General features: G+C 33.9%; 3 protein-coding genes across 7 annotated transcripts in view; 1 reads left to right on the plus strand and 2 right to left on the minus strand.

Moving 5' to 3' along the window:
* Positions 1–18,470, plus strand: part of LOC119833751 (endoribonuclease Dicer) — a 42,919-nt gene extending 24,449 nt beyond the window's left edge. For all 5 annotated transcript variants that reach the window (XM_038357917.1, XM_038357921.1, XM_038357920.1 and 2 more), the window contains 8 exons: positions 1,599–1,734; positions 10,234–10,425; positions 12,777–12,881; positions 13,274–13,429; positions 13,630–13,841; positions 14,375–14,528; positions 15,139–15,323; positions 16,587–18,470. In XM_038357917.1, the coding sequence (XP_038213845.1) occupies positions 1,599–1,734; positions 10,234–10,425; positions 12,777–12,881; positions 13,274–13,429; positions 13,630–13,841; positions 14,375–14,528; positions 15,139–15,323; positions 16,587–16,743 (1,297 nt within the window). In that variant the 3' untranslated portion in view covers positions 16,744–18,470. The remainder of the gene's footprint in view (positions 1–1,598; positions 1,735–10,233; positions 10,426–12,776; positions 12,882–13,273; positions 13,430–13,629; positions 13,842–14,374; positions 14,529–15,138; positions 15,324–16,586) is intronic.
* Positions 2,798–9,393, minus strand: LOC119833753 (juvenile hormone epoxide hydrolase-like). Its single transcript, XM_038357922.1, has 7 exons — positions 9,216–9,393; positions 7,353–7,538; positions 6,108–6,497; positions 5,837–5,994; positions 5,106–5,296; positions 4,361–4,589; positions 2,798–3,925 (listed from the first exon to the last, which is right to left on the minus strand). Exons 2-7 carry the CDS (start codon positions 7,536–7,538, stop codon positions 3,685–3,687), a joined length of 1,395 nt encoding a protein of 464 aa, XP_038213850.1. The 5' UTR covers positions 9,216–9,393; the 3' UTR covers positions 2,798–3,684.
* Positions 18,471–19,606: 1,136 nt separating the features above from the next.
* Positions 19,607–22,878, minus strand: LOC119833843 (60S ribosomal protein L18a). Its single transcript, XM_038358045.1, has 4 exons — positions 22,752–22,878; positions 22,154–22,330; positions 20,132–20,311; positions 19,607–19,798 (listed from the first exon to the last, which is right to left on the minus strand). Exons 1-4 carry the CDS (start codon positions 22,767–22,769, stop codon positions 19,640–19,642), a joined length of 534 nt encoding a protein of 177 aa, XP_038213973.1. The 5' UTR covers positions 22,770–22,878; the 3' UTR covers positions 19,607–19,639.
* Between the last annotated feature and the right edge of the window lie 246 nt (positions 22,879–23,124).

Here is a 23,124-nt window from a genome sequence, read left to right on the forward strand (position 1 = left end):
AGGCTCGAAAGTGATTACAAGACATATGTCTATGTCTGTCTGTCTGTCTAGGGCAGAGCCGGCTGACTAAGGTGTAGACAGATCGTGGTGTAGTGGTGTCAGCCAAGTCAGAAGTATTGGGAGAGGTTGAGAGATATTACCGGGAACTTTACACCTCAGTTGCCGAGCCTGTTTCTAGTCCAGCGAAAGACCCAAGAGCCCGACTAACCCGACATTACACCGAAGATATCCCGGACATCAGCCTGTACGAGAGCCTTTGTCCAGCAGTGGACGTCCCACGGCTGAAACGAACTTTTGTATCCCGATATTCCTACGGGATACAGACTTACGCGGGTGAAACATAGATACATACATACTATCGATAGATATTTACATACAAATTTTATCTATAAATCCGTAACGTGATATTATTTGCATGTAAAGTTTTTTGACAACAAATCCATTAGTTTGTAAGTAACCTTTGTAGCGTGACTTGAAATATATCACGATTTAGCAAGTCACAATTGCGCAACAGAATGTGCAAAAAAACATCGGGTTCTATTGATTATTTACTTATGATTAAAAATGTACCTACTTCATAATTCCGACTGCCTCCTCGGTATGTTGGTTATGGTAAGAGGTTTCTGGGTATGATTCCCTGTGGGGACTAACTATTATTTCCTACAAAAAATGTCACCAACGTCCCGGGAAGAAATGTACCACACCAAATTCTAAAATAAAACCAAGTTATTACAATTTCCTATCGTATACAAAAAGAATCACGTCAATCGCTTGGGAATTCACAGTTGTCGAGTAACGAAACCAAAAAAAAAAATGCTGTCGAATTGAGAGCATCTTACACTTTTGGGAACATTGGTTAAAAAGAAATGTCTCGAGAAATTTTGAAATAATAGAACAAATTTGATCACGAGGCAGGATTAAAATAGATTTCAATGCTATAAAAATAAAAATTAAATTTAACGAAGGCCGCGTTCCATCGATACAATATTGTAATCATTGAAATAATGTTTCGTATTGGTTGTGATGGTTCTTAATCATCTCAATAGATGGCGTGGGGTGCCCCTTAGGCACATGAAACCGAAAGAGTAGAAGAAATTCGATTACTGTGGCAGGATCACGGGTGGCCGAGAGGCTAGGCGTTGCTACGGTTAGGCAAGATACGCAGGTTCGTATCCTGCCTCGTGATCAAAAAATTTTTTCTATTCTTTCAAAATTTCTCATTTATAAAGCATTTCAATGCTATAAAACTAAAAATTAAAGAAATGTCTCGGTTTGGCTATGTATAAAGCCTATTCCGATAGACATGTTGATCAACAATATTGCTAGAAACCTTGTTTAAATTTTGTCGCTCCCCGGGCAAGAATTTTTCAATATGCGTTAGCAACTCTGCAACACTTAATGTTGCGAGCAGCATGTTTACAGCAACTCCTAACATGTTTTTCAAACTTGATGTTTTTCTAGAGTTTACCATTAGGGCTTAATGCATCTATCCATACGCATGAGTTGACTTAATAAATTCTTGCTAAACAAATATATACCATGTATATAGGGCTTAATGCATCTTTCCATACACGGGACTTGACTATATAAATTTCCAGGAATCTCTATTATGCCGGAGTGAAAAACGGCCTCGCTGGCAGAATGAAAGTGGAACAGTTCAGTCCGCGCAGTGATTTCGCGGTCCCGGGATTTTTCGCGCCGAAAGAACTTATCAAATTCATCGAACAGCAAAAGGTAAGGTCATTCTATGTCTTTGATTTGTACAAAATTAATAATTGCGTGTCTGTTTTCTAGCACTGTAGGTTTTCAAAGCAAAGCACATCTTCTTCTGGGATGTTTAAGGCTATCCCCCGCAATGTTTTCAGAGCAACCTTCATTGTCAAATTTCACTGTCATAAAAATTTGTTATTTTTATATGTATCCTGTCTAATGTACCGTGATGCTCTCTTCATCACTTTAGAAAATCACGCCAAACGCACAATATTTTCTAGAGGGGATAAAGGTACATTAATCCCGTCAGAAGTATCGCAAGTAGACCTTATTTTTAATTACTAACTGCTTTTATGGTTGTATGTTTGACACATTGAAATAAAATTTCATGAATTACTTATTTATAAAAAAAGCGTGATATATATTTTTAACTAGCTTTTCGCCCGCGTAGAATTCGCTTCTATCGCGCGACATGGTAAGGAGTATTTTCTTGGCATTAAAAAGTATGGTTTGTTCTTTCCCACGTTTAGTTCCATCTTCATACCAAGTTTCATCAAAATCGGTTTGACAATAACGAACTTTCATCCCTTCTTTCAACCCTTTCTACCTTTTTTTCGCGATAAAAAGTATCCTATGTCCTTTCCCAAGTTCAGTTCTATCTTCATACCAAATTTTATCAAAATCGGTTCAGTGGTTTAGGCGTGAAAGCGTAACAGACAAACAGACAGACAGAGTTACTTTCGCATTTATAATTAGTAGGGATTACACTAATTAATGCGGCGCTCTTACTAAGTTTAAAATGATTATACAACTTAGTAGTATCAGTTATGGGTGACATGACTTATTTTATCTTTTTCAACCGACGTCCCAGTATCGAAGGAGGTTCTTAAATCGATTAATTTTTTATTCATACTAAGTACATCTGCGGCTTGCGAACAGTTTGACAATGTACAATACAAGGAAATGGTTGCCATTTTGTCCCATTTTAGAATTTAGTTTGGCATCCTTTCTTAGGGACGTTGACCTTTATTGTGGAAAATATAGTTGTATAATTATTATATCAATTAATAGAAATAAAATAGCTCAATTTAAATGTTGGAATGTTTTAATTGTCCTTTTCTCCATCTAATCTATTTTAAAGTGTTCAATATGTTTATACATCATAATGACCATCTGACAACTTCAGTTTTACATGAGCTAAAGTGAAAATTACTTCAAGTGCAAAATAATGGTCAATATGACGTAATAGTTACATAACAAATATTAATATTGAAGTACTTATTCGTTGAGCCCTAAAGCTCTACGACCACTTGTTATATTCAATTGATTTAAAAACGTTTTTAATCAAAAACGTTTTAAATACAGCTATCGTTTTATAAAACCACTTTATTACTTAAATATAAAAATGACAGAAGTATAAAATATGCAACTAAAAATCAGTCTGTGCCATCACACAATCTTTATAAACAATCATTACTATGACTTACGCTGTACGTATTATCTTAACGTATGAAATGTTATAACAATGGAGGAGGGGGAATACACCGATACACGTGCAGTGGCGTAGCTATCATAGGGCCGGGTGGTGCAGTGCACCAGGGCCCCGGAGCTCAGGGGCCCTCTAACCTCAGTTTTGAAAGAGGGGTGGAGGAGGAGGAAGGTGGAAAGAGGGGAGGAGGGCCCGATTCTTTCCCTATGCACCAGGGCCCTTGTCTCCCTAGCTACGCCACTGTACACGTGTGTTAATTATGAACGCTTATTAACTAATAAATTTCAAAATACTCAACGTCGATTTACACGTCCGCATATCCACGTTTGTTTACAAAGCTATACAAATAGGTATCAGAAAATCTTGAAATTCTCGAATCGTTGGCACGATCGGATATGGCGATAATCTAAATCGACGGTTCTTCATACAAAGATAAACGTAAAGCCACTATCAATTCACGTACAGTCTTAAGTCTTCAATTACATTTATTTGGTTGGATTGGAATTATTGCTCGATGCGTTTTTGTGAAATTTTATGATGTCGTTGACAGCTGCAAAAACGTCGTCCGCTAAATCTTTAGGTGTGTGCAGTGCAGCGAAATGGCCACCAAAATCGAGTGTGGTCGATCGGACGAGGTTTAGAAATTTGTCACGAAGTATCCAGTCGGGTTGGTATACCACTTCATACTTGAATTTGATCGCAGCGGTTGGCACTGGAGTGGGAATGCTAAAAAGATACAATTTTTGGTCAAAAACTCTCTCTTACAAAATGATTACTAACTGTTTATTCAATAACTAAAGTATTTTTTATTCATTAATTATTGATAAAAATGTAATTTAAAAAGTGTTCTAGAACGTTTATAAGTATAATGATGGACATGAAAAACAGTCTAATTTAAATTGTAAATTAATTTTAATACCATTATTATATTATATTCTAAAACTTATTTTTAACAATTACTCGCGTAATATATAACTATACCAGCTGGTCGCCCATGATACATATAAAGTCTTTGCCACTCAGTGAAGTTGCAGCTTTCTAGTGGTGAAAGGACTTTTGAAATCGGTCGAGTAGTTTTTGTATGAAAGCATTACAAACATACTTACGTACAAATTTTGCCTCTTTATAATATTAGTATTGATTGAATTTGCTTGCACTCACTTGTGAACAACGAAGACATCATCAGACGCGAAAGCTTCCATATAAATTCGCATCGAAGTTACAATGCAGTCGTTTGCCCAAAGGATAGTAACGGTATCCAATAGATCGTCCAAAGCTATGTTCTCTAAGCCACCGTGGGGGGTGTCTAGTTGGTCGCGGTTACTGCATACGGCGATTTTCTCTAAAGTGTACGCCGCTAATCCGGCTGGAGAGTCGGTTAGAGCTACACCTATAAAACGCAACGGAATCGGTTAATTAGAGACTAGAAAGGTGCTACGGCATTCCTCACTTTTGACGAAAATTATTTTAAAAAAATCATAAAAAATTTCAGTTAAAATTGTCTCTCATATTATACACATGAAACCTTCCCTAAAATTCTACTATATCTATTAAAAAAAAACATCACAATCCGTTGTGTAGTGTTAAAGATATATACATACATTCGGGACGTGACTGCAATGTGGTGTTTGGATTTATTTCCTGGTGCAGTAATATAATTAAGGCGCGTTTGAATTTTTTACGTTGTGGACAATGACAGAGAATTCGCGGGCTATTGCTAGTTATAGCACATATTAAATTAAATTTAGCAATATATGTACATAGGACAATATTTGTTGATAAACAGATAAATTGACGATAATTCACAAACACTGATATAAGCCAGACTACGGACTGTACATACACGAACGGTCACACATTCTATAAGTATTTTAGGGTATTTTTTTGAATTAAAGATAGAACTTACCAACAGAATCTGGCTTCGTTGCCTGCAAGTGAAGGTACCCACTTTCTCGCACGACATAATCGAAGAATTTCTTGAGAGGATAGATTCTGCTTATGTATTTCTGCTCCATAAATAGACTCGGGAAGAAGGATCCCAGGAAAAATTTCACGTCGCTTATCGGTCTTGAAGATAAAGGCATGTTTGTGTGAAATCTGCAATACAGTAAATAAATTATTAGTTGAATTTAATTATTTTTGTGTAGGATAGTCTATTTATCGAGGAAGGCTATCATTTATTTTATTATAAATGCGAAAGTTTCGTTGTCTACACACAGGAAGATTTTTTTTGTTTGTAATGGATAAGCTCAAAAAACTGCTTTACCGATTTTAAAAATTCTTTCACGGCGAAACCGGGGCGAACTGCTAGTTTGTTTATATGTCTAGCTTTCACGTCGCAACGGATCGAGTTTATGAGACAACTTTTGTGTCTGGAGATGGATAGGAAGCTAGAGAGTGACATAGGCTATTTTTTACTGCGGTGAAACATCTCATACCCACGAGAATTCCATTTCACTGCTGGCGAAGCCGCGACAAGCTAGTTGGATTATAAAATTACGCTACAGCATACATAATACGGGCGGTTCATTTATAAACAAAGTCAATGAACGGATCTGTATGAAACTTGTCACAGACAGTTTCGTCCAAAGGTACAATGGGTGGTGAAGTGGTTTAATGCATATATATTTATCTTACCCTAAGATATCATTTGGAAATACGGTAGTCATATGTGTGGCGACCTGTGAACCCCAATCACCAGCTTGGATATAGTACTGCTTGAATCCTACACGTTTCATGAGGTTTCTCATTATTATGGCGATCTGTAAGGGGCTCAGACCGCGCTTATTTGTTCCCTGCAAAAAATTAATTAACTTATAGTTTTAAAAATTTTAAACACACTTCGGTGTGTTTTAATTTAGATTTCTTAGCCTGTGTTTATTATCTATAAAATATAAATAGTATTGACCTGCGAAAATCCAAAGCCTGGCAGATCGGCAGCGATGACTTCAAACACGAAATCGTATCCCTCAACGGGTTTAGTTAACATAGGTATCACTATGTCAAACTCTTTTGAAGAACTGGGCCATCCGTGTAACATTAACAATGGCAAAACCTTCTTATCTTTGGCCTCAGGTTTAACGTGCATGTAATGAATATCGAGACCTTGAATCCTTGTTTTGAAATGAGGGAATCTGTTCAATCTGTCTGCTCTCTCCTTAAAGTTGTATTCTTCCAGCCAATACTTGATTATTTTCTCTAAATACAATGTATTCATACCGTAAAGAGACTGTGTGCCCTCTAAGGACTGTCGAAAAGGACGCCTTTTGATCAAACGTTGTTTTAAATCATCTATCATCTATAATAGAAAGGAAAATATTAAAATTAATATCACAGTTGTTGTTTTTTGCTCGGGTATAATTAACTAGATAAACCGGATTCATAACGATTTCTCGAGTGAGTTTGTTAGGTTTATCTTTCACGAAAAACTTGTCTAACCGTTTTTGCCGTATCACAAATTAACATTTCTTTGAGAAACGTCTCAATTGTGTCTTACTTGAATTATATTTATATGATGTAATATGCTGGTATGCTATTATCGTCAAAATTTTTGTATTTTAACAATAAGAACTTACGAGTAATTTCTTACACGCAAATATAATAAATGAATCAATACAACATTATATTGATTAAGTTATTATTTAAATACTTTATTCCATTACAATTACACCATAAAATACAAATACGTCAAAAATAAAAAAGGCATGCAATTATATTATGTTTCCCGAACTATAATTTTTCATATATTATTCCAGTAAAGTTGCTTAAAATAAACGGTCTTTATCTCGATATAAATTTATGAGGCCAAGTTTACTCAACATGTTTTTGATGAAACGTTTAAATCCTACGATTTTTTCCTACTGATACATTCATGAATCTGAATGTTTGTGAAGGATCATCCTCACTGTCGTAAACATTATTCAAATACATTGTAAGTAATAGATTGAAAATAACTGTTTATTACATAGGTTATGTGCCTACCGTTTAGTGGCAAATATTGAATATCTATTCAGATGTACATTGTATATACAACATCGATTACAAATTTCGATCTTCGCTTTTTGAATTAATCTTTTATTTACCTACTATGAATAACATTTTTAATTACTGTGGTATTATAAATAATTTCAAAAACACCGATAGAAAATCTTACCGAATCGTTGAAAGTGACTTTGAATGGACGTATAGACTCATCGTCTTTCTGCGGCTTCTGGCCGTCGCCCCACCACCTCTGGTAATCCAACTCCGGCAGATCTGGCACTGCCTCGAGGTAGTATTTGAAGCCCACTCCCGCGCCGACAGCGACGAGTGCTATGTAAAATGCAAGTGTCTTGAACATCTGTAACAAAAACACATAAATACATTAGGTTTTCGTAACTATTTATGGAAATTATAAAAAAAAAAAATTGAACTTGCCACTCCACGATGCAGAAACGCACGACAAGTAATAACTGTACCTACTCGTGTACGGCGTATAACGTAAATGTGATATAAGCGTACGTTATCAGATTATAAAAAAATATCTTGCATAATATCAATAATGATTATTATACTTAATTATTAAGGAAACAACAATGGATCAGTATGGACTGGCAATTAGGTTAGGTTGACGTGTTTAAAAAAGATTAAAAATATGTCAATTTTTTTTTCTACTGACAAGGTGGCCGATGTTCCTTGGGGATCGGAAACACTACAAATACAAAAAAAATCCTTCATGTTCTGTACGTTGTTTATTGAAGGAAATGTGTATCTATCTATTATTCTATCAAAACGGTATTCCCCAAATCCCATATGAAAACAATGCGGTAGATTCGCTGGAAAAAAATAATGTCTACTTATGTTTAATGCTCTGGTATTGCTTTCAAAGGCAGAAACATAGTTTTACTATTACGACATAAACATTATTATATAGATGTACCTCTATCGGTTTGTTGTTTATCTCTGGTCATTAATTATTTATTTATAAATCGCGTGTTGTTGCGGAAGTAAACATTTTTTTCCCTGTAACCACTCGGCTATCTCGATGACTTTGTATAAACATTTGCGTGAGATTTTATATTTTTGTGAGAATCAATGTGATATCTAAATGAATTATTTGGTATTATTGCACAAAAACTATAAAAAGCTGCTTGTCGTAAAAATTAACCACACGCTGTTTGCGTGAGTAAATATCATTTTTAAGAATCATAGAATATTGTTATGACTGCATTTACATATGTTGATTATATTATGTACGTAATTTACAATTTCCGAAGAATAATGCCGAAACGATTAAAATGTAATAGTATAGTTTAGTTCAACAATAGTTGTTAATAATAAAAAGGTTAAAGTACGCTCAATGAGGGATATAAATTTCATCTTATTAATTGGGATCAAGTCCACAACATTATATGTGTGATTGAAAGGTATTACAAAAGTTATATACAATTTTATGCGTTTTTCGTACTACCTACGTTCGTTAAAATAATGAGAAAACGTTATATTTTTCAATGCTCGTAAGACTATGCATTAAATTAGCATTTTGTTTGTTTGTATTATTATTATTTTATTAATTGCTCTTGGACGTTAGTCTGAGGCAACAAATTAGCATGCAATGTATATTTCGTTGAATGATAACTATTTATCTCCCCTCTCATAAATTATGTTGTCATTAACAGTTATGAACAAACTACAACTTTAAATGTATCTAGAATAAACGTACATACTGCAATAGAGTATATGGAATGGAAAAATTATTCAATCATTGAACTTTTTCTAATAGAATCAGATGCATCCATAAGTCAATTTTATCGAACACCGGATTACGGTTAATTTTTATTGCAATATGTGCGGTACTTTACGGGCGATGACCGCGGCTTAACTGATGGTTTCAGTTAAAAAACTGGGTCACAAGACATAGCAGATCGTCGCAAATTCACTTTCACTTAAGTTAACTATCCTTTGTGCCATTTACCCTCACGCAACAAAAATTATAATTAAAAAAAATAATAACACATAATAATTTAAAATATAATACCTTAACAGATGTATCCTTCTGTATTAGTTCGTGTGTTGAATCGCAAATTCACTGTTTTTTGCACAAAATTCGAGGATATGTTTAGCACGTGCGCGTGCGCCGGCTTCGACGCCAAAATTGTATGAAGACAGCGCGTGTTGCCGTAGCGGCACGAGGAGAAACGTCTGCCTTTAGCGTATCTATGGGCATTACAATTCGGCCTCGACCTTGTACACACCGCTCAACTATGGTACCAACAACTGATGTGTTTATGTACATTGTGTTTATTATTAATTTTTGATTTGTTTTTCTATGTGGAATTTTTTGCGATCATGTAGTTAGGTACTGTAGTGCTTTTTGATCTTATAATTCATGATTTTTTTATGTATTTCGAAGGAAATAATGATTTATTATATATAATGAAAATAAAAGGTAATTGATACGAAACTAAAATGTATATCTTACATACTTAATTTATCTATAATAGAGTCTAATAGGTACAATGCAAAAAAACAACTGATATGGTTGACGTACTCGTAACATTAACTTATTAGCAGAGCTCTGCCACGATTTCGATCGTGCTAATTGCTTGTATGATTTAATAAATAATAATATAATTAAAAGGTTCCCATTATAGAAGTCATAAATAATCATAATATATTAATAAGTTATTTTAAGATATGTTATGTCTATCAATCGGGCAGATACCGGACCTTGTGTAACGTAATATACAATCTTGTAATTTTGATGTGAAATCTCAAAAATTTCAATCTATTCTTGAACAACGTAGGACTAGTGAAAGTGTGATCAGATTGTAAAAATCTGTTGATTGATTCGATAATGTTATTGTTGAATTTAACACATTACTTAATGAATTTTACATGTCTCGCAAAGCCCACATTACTCGTGTCTCTCTAACTAGAAAATATTATTTCGTTCGTTTTGGCTCCTGCAATTCTGGAGTAGCGATCATAATTGCAATTGGGTAGCTAATAAATATAATAAATCAATAAATAAAAATAATTTTTGCACCTTTCAGATCCGTCCGTCATTCTTGATAGGTATGGAGTTTTCTCTCCCTGAAGCTTTGAGCGGAAGCCTCTCCACGGAAAGTCTGTTGGCGGTGCAGCAGAGGTTTACCGATATGCATAGTACAGCGGAGCCCGAGCCGGAGGGAATGGCGCAGAATGCGATGCAGGGTTACGTGGGCGCGCAAGCTGTGTCCGATAAGGTACGAATGTTTTATTTTATTTACGTCATAATCGGCAATGGAGCTGGTTGGTGGGTCTGGCAAGTCACCTCCTGCAAATATTTTTCAATTTTTCTAAGTTGAAAAAGCAGACTTTCATTGTTCCCCATAAACCCAATCCACCAATCCATTGAACACCCCCTTTCCATAGCCCAGTTTTGATCCTTGCCATTTTTTGCAATAGTCCTCATCACATCATCGGCCGCGGACTGCCCAGTGTATCTCTATAGTGCAGTCATGGGCAGGCTGCGGCTGGTGACCCACAACACATTAAATTCTCTAAAGGGCCTCTGCGTACTGGACCTGTGTCCCCACGTAAGCCTTCGAAAGGACCGGATATTCTCCTTCTGGTGGTACCCGAGTATTATGGAGAAGAAAAACATAATAATTAATATTAATAATCCTACTAATATTATAAATGCGAAAGTTTGTAAGGATGTGTATGTGTTTGTAGCTCTTTCACGCAAAAACTACTGAACCGATTGCAATGAAATTTAGTATGTAGATAGCTGGACAACTGGAATAAAACAGGCACTTTTTATCCCGACATTCCTACGGGATACGGACTTACGCGGCTGAAACTGCGGGGTACAGCTAGTATTAAATACTTCGCACTTCGAATGTTCATTTAAAACGCCAAAATGATAAATTTATAGATAAAAGGATATTGAAACTTATTGCTTAAACAGTATGGTGCTGAGGAACTATTTGCTTACCCATTAATTATGGATTATTTTATTTATTCTATTTATTTATAAGGAAGAACGTTGGCTCTTAAGATACAGTTTTCTATTTTAAGAGACAATGTACGTAGTTATCTAAGGCATAATGCTTTGGAAAAATGTAGATTTTTATTTTAAATAATATAATAGGAAATAACATAAAATTACTATAACTAAAAAAAAATTAATCTATATTGTAATTTTCGTAATCGAAAAGTAACAAGTTAATAATTTATACCAATGAATTTCAATAGATTTTTTGCGATGTCAAATGGCGTTATGTGAAATTGTATTTATCGTTCATGCAATAAAATATTGTATATTTTTATTTTATTTTTCATCTTTAGATTTTTTAAGAGATGTTTATAACGATATATTTTATTAATCTCAAGAATTTTCGCCTTGTCATGTTTGTATGCATTGGTGAAGTTGAAGTCTAGTTTATTATCGTATATTATACACATGACATCACTCAGTCAGTGAGATATAAGAAGTTTATTAAATAAAATGCTCTATGATCTATGAAGATGTTTAGAAATTCATTTTCATCTGTAATAGTAATAAGTGAATACTGCTTAGAAATGAAAACAGTTTTATGTAACATACAATGTGTTTATAATAAGAGTGTTTATAATAACAATGTGCGCTTAATGACCTTGATTTGTCACAGCGCGAATTTGAACCTGAACTGTCAGAACTAGACCAAATTAAAATACAAAATCATAACACAAAAAAATATGATTTCGATTTGATAATCACCTACTTTTTTGAAGTCGGTTGAAAAGTAAGGACGGCAATAAAAATGGTTATATAGTTTTTTTTTTAGTAATTTATTTGCCTAATTATAAATAATGGGTTCTTTTAATAGACTATACGCACCCATATAATCGATTGTCAGTAAAGACTTCACTATATAGTGCAGGTCCATGCACCTTCTTATTTGAAACGAACTGTACCCAAGCCCATTGCGTAGGTGTATTCTAAATTTAAAAGAAAATTTTGCCTAATAAGGGGACTGACTACAAGAGCTAGAGTGACGCACGCACACAGTTACACAATCAACAGTCTAAATCGGCTTTATCGAGACATGTGTGTAGCCGCACACACACATCGTGTCAGAAATAGGATTTTACTAAAAAAAAAAATGTTAAATGTTGCAGAACAATTTGACAAAATATACTCATTGCCTATATATTTTTATAGTTTGAAATGGTTACCAGGAATGTTAAATAACTAAAAAAGATTGTAGTAACATGATTCCAACTGTCTACGTTTTTCTTTATTTATATTTTTATACATTGAATCATAAACCTTGAAGTATTATAAAACTCGTTTTATTCCTTAAAGTTCTTACTATTTAATATTGTACAGTATACCTATTATAAAATAGTTGTTATAACGTGAAAAGTTATCCTTTACTCCAATATGTATGTAACCTAACAATTTAAAAATTCTAATCTGTTTTATTGCGTAATATATATAATGTAATACTTAAACCTTATGGAATCCATGTATTTTGTGTACATCGAGTTAATAATTCCAGTTAGTTGAATAAATAAATAGAAAGATTATCCAAAAAAAGTCGTTATGTAAAATATATAATTTTTTCAGTCGGTAGCAGATTGCGTTGAAGCATTTATCGGTACGTACTTGATTAGCGGAGGTATAGAAGGAGCTGTTAAGGTTTTGGAATGGATGAAAGTACTCCCACCGGAGGTAAATATATTTCATTTGATATATTTAAAGTTTTTCAATTGTTAAAATACAAATTGACAATGGTAATAAATGTGTGTTACTGTTAAAACCTGTTTTTATAACGCGTCCCACTTAGGATTAGTTGTATCTAAATGCCTTTGTAGAATGAACTGATGCTCAAAATTTTGTATTGGCTAAAACTAGTATTATTTGTTAATATTAGTATTTCTTTTCCAATACATCCCAAACATCATATTAGTTTTTTATTTCGATTAGTACTATTATCAATTTTATGTACTGTAAATTAATATATACATAACTTAAAAGTAAACCATTATCTACATTAGCATTGACTTATTTTTCATACTGCGTAAGCAGATGTAGATTGATAATATAAATTAATTTATTTCCAGGATAATTTCATTCAATATCTGCATAAGACCGTATCAACTCCCATAATGGAAAAAAAGATAACAGAAAAAGAAGTTGACGTCCTGTTGAACTATACGAGAGACAAAATTCAGAACATTCTAGATTATAAATTCAACGATCCGTGCTTCTTATTAGAGGTAAATATTTTGTTATCATTGTCACCATAATAATTGCATTTTATACGAGTTAGTATAAAATTGTAGCATTTGGCACTTATTCAACTTACAGTGTAAATATTTTCAGATTTAATTTAACTGAAGTAATAGATGTACCAGTATAAGTATAATATTTGATAGTACTGATGTTAATTTAAATAATATTACTCGCTTTTTTTCAGGCTTTATCGCATTCTTCGTATATACGCAACCGATACACGCGTTCGTACGAACGTCTAGAGTTCCTGGGCGACGCCATCTTGGATTTCCTAATTACGTCATATATTTATGAAAATTGCGGCGATTTGAAACCGGGAGAGTTGACGGATTTGAGATCGGCGCTCGTTAACAATGTTACATTTGCATCGTATGTCGTCAAACTGGGGCTGCATAAGTAAGTTCATTCTCCCTCTATTCAAGAGTTTAGGATAAAGACAATGCAAAATATGGCCTATGACACCCACAGATTTTACACCCACAAGTTTTAAAATCGTACTACTTGGTAAAAGATTTTTTGAATTCGGTAAAGCAGATCCATAGATTACCCGTCACAAACTGACACATTCAAAAACTTTGCCCCTTTGTTAATTAGTATAGATTAAAGGTATCATAATGTTTCGAAGAAGGTAAGGTTGCTTAAGGGTAACACGAACATATCATTGCAGGTGAGACGAATGAATATACCGCTCAAGAAATTAATGTATGGATTATCATTATTTATAACGTTATACAACACATTTCGATTTCCATTTCAATATAAATCGTTTGTATAGACAATAGTTTTTTTTTTTTTTTTTATTAACCTGAAGCAAATTCCAAATATTTGAAAGACGTGTCAAACAAAGGAGACACACTAAATAACCTAATTGAGCCTAATTTCAGTGAGTTCCTATGCAAAAGGGCCTAATTTATATTCGAATTAACCAGATTCCTGTGTTCGAACATCAATCCCGTGTTGGACAACGCGATACTCACGTTCGCGGAGCACCAAGAACAGAGGGACTATGAGATACAGGAGGATGTGTTGTACCTCATCGACGAGGAAGAGTGCCAAATTGCTGAATACGTGGAGGTGCCTAAGGTATGGGAGTTGGTTATTGTTTCGTTTCAAGTACTAGAAGCCAGTCCGTCGTGTTTTAGGTATTAATGTTCAGAGTGCGTCGTGACTTCTTCATTGCCGCTATGCGACGAGGTCGGATTGCATGTATGAATTTGAGGAAAAAATACCGAAAAAATACAACCCTGGGTTTTTAGCAAATATCCATATTACCCACTACTATTGATGGATCCTGGTTTTTAAATAATTTATTTGATTGTGTGATATTATATCAATATACATGTTGGACTTTAAATGCGAGGTTAAATAGCTTATTTACGTAACTCGTTACGTCGTTACGGCGCCAGTCTATCTTCGCTTCGCATTCTCTCACACAGCAGCGGTAGGCAGCCTCCTCCTCTCTCTTTGAACAAAAATTAATTTCATATTATAAGAAATCCTATCCAAAGCCAGATAAGCGATAAGGCCACCTTATAAATGTTTCTTTCTTTTCTTGTTTTCTTTCATCTTCACTTCTTAATATTCCTCATTTATATGTAGTGAATAAAATGTACTGTATTATAATTTAAGTTATCGCTTCTCTGCGGTGTTCTGTCTCGTACAATTCTATTTAAAATATAATTTCATATTCCAGGCGGTGAGCGATATATTCGAGTCGCTAGTGGGCGCGATATATCTAGACAGCAAAGGTTGTCTGGACACGGTGTGGCGTGTGGTGTACCGCATCATGTGGAAGGAGATCGCAACGTTCTCACAACGCGTGCCAAAACAACCAGTGCGGGTGTTGCACGAGATGGTTTATGCTTGTCCGTGTTTTGAGTAAGTACATCACACACACACACACACACCATCAGCCCGTATATGTTCCCACTGCTGGGATACAGGTCCCCTATGAGGGTTCAGGCCATAATCCACCACGCTGGCCAAGTGCGGGTTGGCGGATGTCACATGTCGCCGAATTTTTGATTCTCGGACATGCCGGTTTCCTCACGATGTTTTCCTTCACCGTTTTAAGCAGTGGTGATGTTATCCACGTGTGCAGATAAATTGAAAAATCTATTTGTTCAGTAAGTATAAGTTAGAATGCATATCTTTACCTTAACCTCTCACTATGTATAAAAACTAGCTGCACCCGGCAAGCACTGTTCTGCCTTACTCTTATCATTTAGGGGTATGAAAAATAGATGTTGGCCGATTCTCAGACATACGCAATATGCAAACAAAATTTCATAAGGATTGGTCCAGCCGTTTCGGAGGAGTTTGGTAACTAAAATTGTGACACGGGAATTTTATATAAATGACTAGCTGCACCCGGCAAACGCTGTTCTGCCTTACTCTTATCATTTAGGGGTGTGAAAAATAGATGTTAGCCGATTCTCAGACCTACCCAATATGCTTACCAAATTTCAGAGGAATCGGTCAAGCCGTTTCGGAGGAGTATAGAGACTAACATTGTGACACGAGAATTTTATATATAAGATAAATCTCCATTTCCCTTAACAAAGACAGGACACCGTCACCAAAAGACGGTCGGGTGATCTAGTCAACATTAATTATAATATTATAAAGAGAAAACTTTTATATGTGTAACGTTTTCACGCAAAAACCAGTGGAACAATTTCAAAAAGTATTTCACCATTAGAAAGCTGCAACTTCACTCAGTGACATAGGCTTTATTTGTACCACGGGCGAAGCCAGAGCGAGCAGCTAGTCTATATATAAAAATTTACCTCTATTTCTTTAGTTACAACAAGACAAGATAACATCTGTCTAGTCATCTGTTATTAGTATTGAATATTTTTGGTGCGCTCGTGTTTTCGATTTAAATCCGATGTCCTAACCACCGAGCCAAGACTCCAACTTATATGTTTTAAAAAGTACGTGTCTAACATCGCCCTATGCATTGTTATGATTTCCAAAGCATGGGCGGTGTTTAGGTCTATGCTCCACTTTATAAAGTGCTGCATTAAAAGCAAAAAGCACACTCTATATTGTGTTTGGACATCCTCCGTAATGTATTCTGTTAGAGCTAAATATCCATTGAATTTAAGATGTTTTAACCTTAGTATTATTATTTTTCAGTCAACCGAAAGAGACGTCCTCAGGAATACGTAAAGTTATGCTACCATTGACTTTCTCGAAGCAGGGCCAAAGACATACTGTCTACGGAGTGGGCTCAAACAAATTTCAAGCGAAGAGAGCCGCTGCTAAATTAGCTCTTAAAATCTTATCTATATAAGAAATATTTAGATAAGATCACTAAAAAAATCTCGATGTTTTTAACATATTTATATTGTATATACATAATTCTTATATATACTAATTATATTGACCAAAAGAATTGCATATATATGTTACGGGTTTCACGTTCATATAGAATAAATTGAATTGGTTTGAACGTTGATAACAGATAAACTTTGATAGAATTTTTAAATATTGTGAGTTTTTAATTACACTTCAAATGTATAAGATCTAATTTATAAATTAGACACTTTGCATGTGAATATTTGATCATTCAGTTTGGTCATTATATTGGTATCTTGTCAATAATTTTAATTTTTTAGAAACGTGAAAAAATGTAATATTTATTTATATATTCTTAATTGAAGAAGTATATTTCAATTATAATTTATAAATTCTTTAAATATCATTTTATCCGACTACGTCAAAAGAGGTGTTGTGATTCGAGTGTATGTATGTATATTGTTTTGGTACTCTCTGTACGATTTAACAGCTTGAGAGGTACTATTATATTCGTATTTTAATGTGAGACAGAGTATTTTAAAAATCTGGTTGACCTTTTCGTCGCCACATTTTTTTTCTTTTTCTTTCACTTATCAAAAAGGGCTCAACTTGAAGGAAAAAGTTAATTATAACTAACATTTAAGAGTCACAAAAATCGAGAAATTTCGTTCTATTTGCCATTTATGACGTCTTAAATCAACAGTAAGTCAATTAGTACAAGTTGCCTATATGTTGTTCCACTTGTCCAACTGTCTACGTACCAAATTTCATTGCAATCGGTTCAGTAGTTTTTGTATGAAAGAGTAACAAACACACACACATCCTTACAAACTTTGTCATTTATAATATTAGTAGGATAAATATTATTAGGATGTCTGATAACGAAATTGAACAATAAAATTGAGGGATGCAGACTGAATTATAATTTTAAGTCTATCTGATCTCTTTTATAAAGATCGAGACAATATAGTCACATTTATATTACGAATCATATATTCATATTCAGTGCAATGTAGTATAAAATGATTCCATATGAAGGAATAAAAATCGGTCAAGTGCAAGTCGGACTCGTGATAGTAAGGGGTCCATAATCCATATGGTCAGCCATCCAATTTATGACCGTGCCAACCGTTGCTTAACCTAGGTTTTTTTTTCATTTATTGTTGTAGCGACAAAAAATTATTTTATGCAATATCATCTCTGAAAATTTCAACTGTAACTATCACGGTTTATGAGATGCAGCCTGGTAACAGACGGACGCCCAGACAGACATACATACAGAAAGACAGCGAAGTCTTAGTAGTAAAGTCCCGTTTTACCTTTTTACCCAAAGGAACTTTATATTTTTTATAAAAAAAGTAAATCACACGGTATTTAATTTGTAGGCGTAGTTTTGTTTGAAGATACCACGTCAAATGGGACCCTAAACTTGTATGTGTTCCGCATTTGCGCCAAGGGCCATGGAGAAACAGGTCAAATTTTAGATTAAGTAAGAATTATTTAGGATTGATAACATGTTTGTTTTCCATTCTTCCGTTGTTTTAAATTTCCATTTTATTTGAATGCAAATAATACATTGATGTCTAAATAATAAGTCATTTATCTTATATTCTGTTAGCTGTTAACAAAATTTGGCTCCTAATTTAGTTCGTATGAAAAATTATTTTTAGTGATATATAAATTCATGTTTATTTTTTTTAATAAATGTATTTACTGGCGTAATGTTATTTCTTTGTTACATATACTAAAGTCTATACCTCTATATAAATATTTACTATACTATATTTAAATTATTTAAAAAAAAAAAATTTGTGTTGTCGTTGTTGTTGTCGGTGTCGAATATCCGAGGGAAATAACAGGTTTTTTTTTTACAAGTGGTGTTCAAATGGTGTTGACAACCATTTTGTACCGACGACAGCCCTTCCAGGTCTTCAAAAGACTGTGTTTCACTGTGGAAATCACTGTGGAATTGTTGTCACTAAAATGTTTACAATCGGGTGGTACCTCAATCGTCAGAAATACCTCTCCCACATGTAAGAATATGTCTACATATAAAAAGACAGTAAAAATCGAGTCTGTACATTAAATATTTATCCAAATACCTGATAGGGGGCGATGAAAGACGAGTAACATAAAAACTTGTTAAAACTTTGTTTCGTCAAAGTTGGTTAAGGGAAAAATAAGTTATGGTCAATTGTAAATTCACTTCAAATAATAAGTAATAAGAGATATAAATATCGTGCCATAACAAGAACTGTAAACGTGATGAGCATTTTCTGCTGAGAATAAAATGAAGATCTTCATCACCTGAAATTGAACTCCAAGAGCCACTATAACATGCATAGGATATATATGAGGTCTTAGTAAACATTGTTCAGTATGATGGGCATTTTCTATCGACTTACAAAAATCTAAGCTTTGGAACTCCCGATGTTCAATTCCAAGAGACAAACTATACTATAACATAAATAGAAATTATGTCTTAGCAAAAGTTGTTCAGTCGTTGCATTTAAGTCTTATTTTTATAAGATACATTTTCTAAATATTTGTTTCTACAGTATAATTATATTTAATATCTTATAAAATTTCAAACCACCAGAAAATATTCAATCTAACTCATAGCTTTGTATAAGCTGATCAAGTAAAAAGATACTCGTGAAAAATTTTTTCTTTTTTATTAGATGAATAATGCATTACATTTACAAAATGGTTCATGGTATGGATATTAAGATTTTCGATTTTAATTTTTGTATGTAACAAATAAAACAGATATCCTTTACCAATTATCATATGTAATTTTTGTACGTGGGTCAATCAGGGCGAAGCCAAATAAAGTGGCAATTATAAAATCAAACACATTTTTCACTTCACGTGGGTTTTATTAGGTTAAATTACAAGAAGTATGTGCTCGGTCTCTTGTAAGCGAAGGTGTTGAGGCGCTTGTGGTGGTGCACTCTCTTGGGCAGCGGGAACTTGATGTGGCTGTTGTGGAACTGCTTCACCTGCGGCCTGCGGCAAGCTGCCGCCTTGATCACCTCCACTTTGATGATCTGGAATCATGATAAAATACAATTAAACACTTGATTGCATTCTCTGTGTGTTAAACTGAGAAGGAACATCAAATCTATTTAATCTTATTTATTTTTATTTTATTAACGTCGATGTGATTAATCCATATTTTTTATAAAAGGGATTTGATTTTTTCATTAATAATAGTATAATTTTGATTTGGAAGATAGCTTCTTTGTCCTATTATTTTGACTTGAATGAGAAGTGCTGTCTATTTTATCTAAAGTTTCACTGAAAAATCAAACCTGTAAATTAAGATATTCCATGAGGGATGTAACATGCATTCACATAAAAAGTACATAAGAATAATCTACCTGTATAGAGTGAGCGCGCGCTCTGTGGCGGGCTCCCATATCCCGGTAGCACTGTGTCACAGCGCCGCCGACGGACAGGTCACGGTACTCGCGGTACATGTTGTGTACGCCTGAACGCGACTCGTAGCGCAGCCAGATGCCGAAGTTCTTGATCTTGATGGGGCTCTTCTCAGGGATTTCCTGAAGAACATATTGAATTATTAATTATTATTGTCGAGTTTTAACAAAGCAAGCACAACACTTTCTATTGTATCTATAATTCTATTAATCTCCCAATTAAAATTATGTGAAAAAATTTACATATACATCATACAATGTCAGTTTCAAATGGGCTATCAAGAACTGGGCATAAAATATTTAAGTGAAAATATTTCATTTGTTTCCATCATATTTGTTACAATTGCACACACAGGAAACAAATATGTTACCTGCTTTAAATATATAACATAAAAATGGATAATGGTTTTAATATTATGTTATTAATATTTGTTTTTTGCTTATTTTAAATTATTATTTTAAAAAAATATATCAATAAACACCTTTTATCTGGTCAATCCTTCAATTTACAGATGAATGAAATAAGTTACTTCCCAGTGAGAATATTAAAATTTAAAGATGATTGATTGTTTCAATCTGTCTGTATTTTAGTTTTTAAATTATAATTTATTTTTAATTTTTTCTATATTGCAGAGTTGATTAATTATTTCTTGCCCAACTGTTAAAACCAAAGCTATGCAGAAAATGTCCTAGACACAGAAATAATTGGGATAGATACTCTTGGCACAGAGAGGTCATCGTAGAGGATACTGACACATTTATCAAATCAAACATTTCTCTACACTCTAGTTAAGTAGAATTTCGATCTTATTTTTTCAATTCATGTTTCAAAGTTATGTCCAAGATTACATTACATACCTACCTACATATTACATACAACCCAAGCTAATAAAAGTGTGTTAATAAAACAAAGATAATACATGAAAAACCAAAAATATATGTGTTTGTGTGTGTGACAAGATGCACAAGAATCCCTACTAATCCCTACTAATATTATAAATGCGAAAGTAACTCTGTCTGTCTGTCTGTCTGTTACGCTTTCACGCCAAAACCACTGAACCGATTTTGACAAAATTTGGTATGAAGATAGAACTGAACTTGGGAAAGGACATAGGATACTTTTTATCGCGAAAAAAGGGTAGAAAGGGTTGAAAGAGGGGATGAAAGTTTGTATGAAAGTTCGTTATTGTCAAACCGATTTTGATGAAACTTGGTATGTAGATGGAGCTAAACGTGGGAAAGAACAAAACATACTTTTTAATACGAAGAAAATATTCCTTACCATGTCGCGCGATATAACCGAATTATACGCGGGCGAAGCCGCGGGCGAAAAGCTAGTATTGACATAAATCTATTATTTGTTAATTACACTATTCTATCATAATCAGTTTCCAAGCCACTAATGCCTGTATTTTTGAATAACCTATTATTTAGCCTGACCTGAAGGTGAAGTCACACTTCATTAAATAACATCCATAATTTTTTAACTTCGGAATGGATTCTAATAGCTTCTTTGGCCTTGCAAGCAGAGGAATGTGTGCCAGCTAAAGTAAAGTGGTTGCAACAAGTTATGTACACTGACACTATTACTGATGCCACTATCACCAGTATCAGTAGTGATTTAAGAAAATTATTGATCTTCTTTATGATTTTAAATAAGAATAAGTGGAAGCAGATATAGATTAAATTTGACATGTGGTTTTACTAAGATTCAACAACAAATAAATACATGTAAATCAATTAGAGACATATATTTACATATAAATAAGAGGTAATGAAAAAATATTTTTAGTTTTAGCAATATCAAAACCTTTATCTGCACAGTTAACTTGCACTTGGTTCAAGTGTAATGGACTAATGAGTAGTGTGTATAAATATTATTTACTGGAAATACGCTTTTTTTATAACTGATCCATCCATAAGCAATAAGAAATATTGGTACAAATTTATCAAATACAAACTTACCCTGATTGAGACGATTTCACCAGTTGTCTTTTTGAACTTCTTCAATTGCCTCAAAAAGTACCAAAAGCGAGACTTAGCCACAATTTGGTCTGGTGAGAAGATTCTCATTTTGTATAGTGGCGGCTTGGGCTCACTGTCTGATGGCAACTTACGGCCAATGACTTCATATTCCTTCAACTGAAATTGAATACCGTATTTTAATAAATCTTCCAAAATTTAAACACACACATTTGTAGATGGACAATGTTTTATGTTTAAAGTATCGCTCAGTAGTAACAACATGACATAACCTAAAAATGCACAAACATTATGTAGGTAATGTGCAGTGAACATATTAAATAGTAAATTCTCCCTTATTTATTTACGTAACGAGTCCGATGACAAGTTGGAATCATTTAATTTTTATATAACTTACAATAACAACATTGTTAAACTATCGCGGCAACGTGTCTTATCCACACCAACTCACAAATATTTTCAAACACATAGATTTAATTATATTTCTATAATTAGTCCATTTGAACCAATTTAATTTAATATTTAATACCGTCGCAATCATTATAAATGACACTGAATTTAATTTTCATTAAAATCTTACCTCGCCTTTGGCTTTCATTTTCGGAGATTTTAGCTAAAAAGAACTGTCAACGGAAACGGAACACAAAGGCACAAAAGAAAGATGGCGGTACTCTATACCATAAAGGTCTTGGGATGCCAAATCAAAAAATTGCGATCATATTGTGACTGTGTGGAATCCCATGGGTAATTAAATAGTATGACTGTTTCGCATCACTATAACTAACTGCACCCCGCGGATTCACCCGCGTAAGTCCGTATCCTGTAGGAATATCGGGTTAAAGTTGCCTATATGTTATTCCAGTTGTCCAGCTGTCTACGTAACGAATTTCATTGCAATATGTTCAGTAGCTTTTGCGTTAAAGAGCAATAAACACACACACGTCCTTACAAAC

The sequence above is a fragment of the Zerene cesonia genome, chromosome 18 (genome assembly GCF_012273895.1).
Source record: "Zerene cesonia ecotype Mississippi chromosome 18, Zerene_cesonia_1.1, whole genome shotgun sequence".
NCBI lineage: Eukaryota > Metazoa > Arthropoda > Insecta > Lepidoptera > Pieridae > Zerene > Zerene cesonia.

Coding starts and splice junctions, on each gene's coding strand:
- LOC119833843 (XM_038358045.1), bottom strand. Junction 20,312..22,153: donor GTGAAATCGTCTCAATCAGG/GTAAGTTTGTAT, acceptor TATGTTCTTCAG/GAAATCCCTGAGAAGAGCCC. Junction 19,799..20,131: donor CGCGCGCTCACTCTATACAG/GTAGATTATTCT, acceptor TCATGATTCCAG/ATCATCAAAGTGGAGGTGAT.
- LOC119833753 (XM_038357922.1), bottom strand. CDS start 7,538: ATGTTCAAGACACTTGCATTTTACATAGCACTCGTCGCTGTCGGCGCG. Junction 5,297..5,836: donor TTTCCAAATGATATCTTAGG/GTAAGATAAATA, acceptor ACTGTATTGCAG/ATTTCACACAAACATGCCTT. Junction 4,590..5,105: donor AACGAAGCCAGATTCTGTTG/GTAAGTTCTATC, acceptor TGCGTTTTATAG/GTGTAGCTCTAACCGACTCT.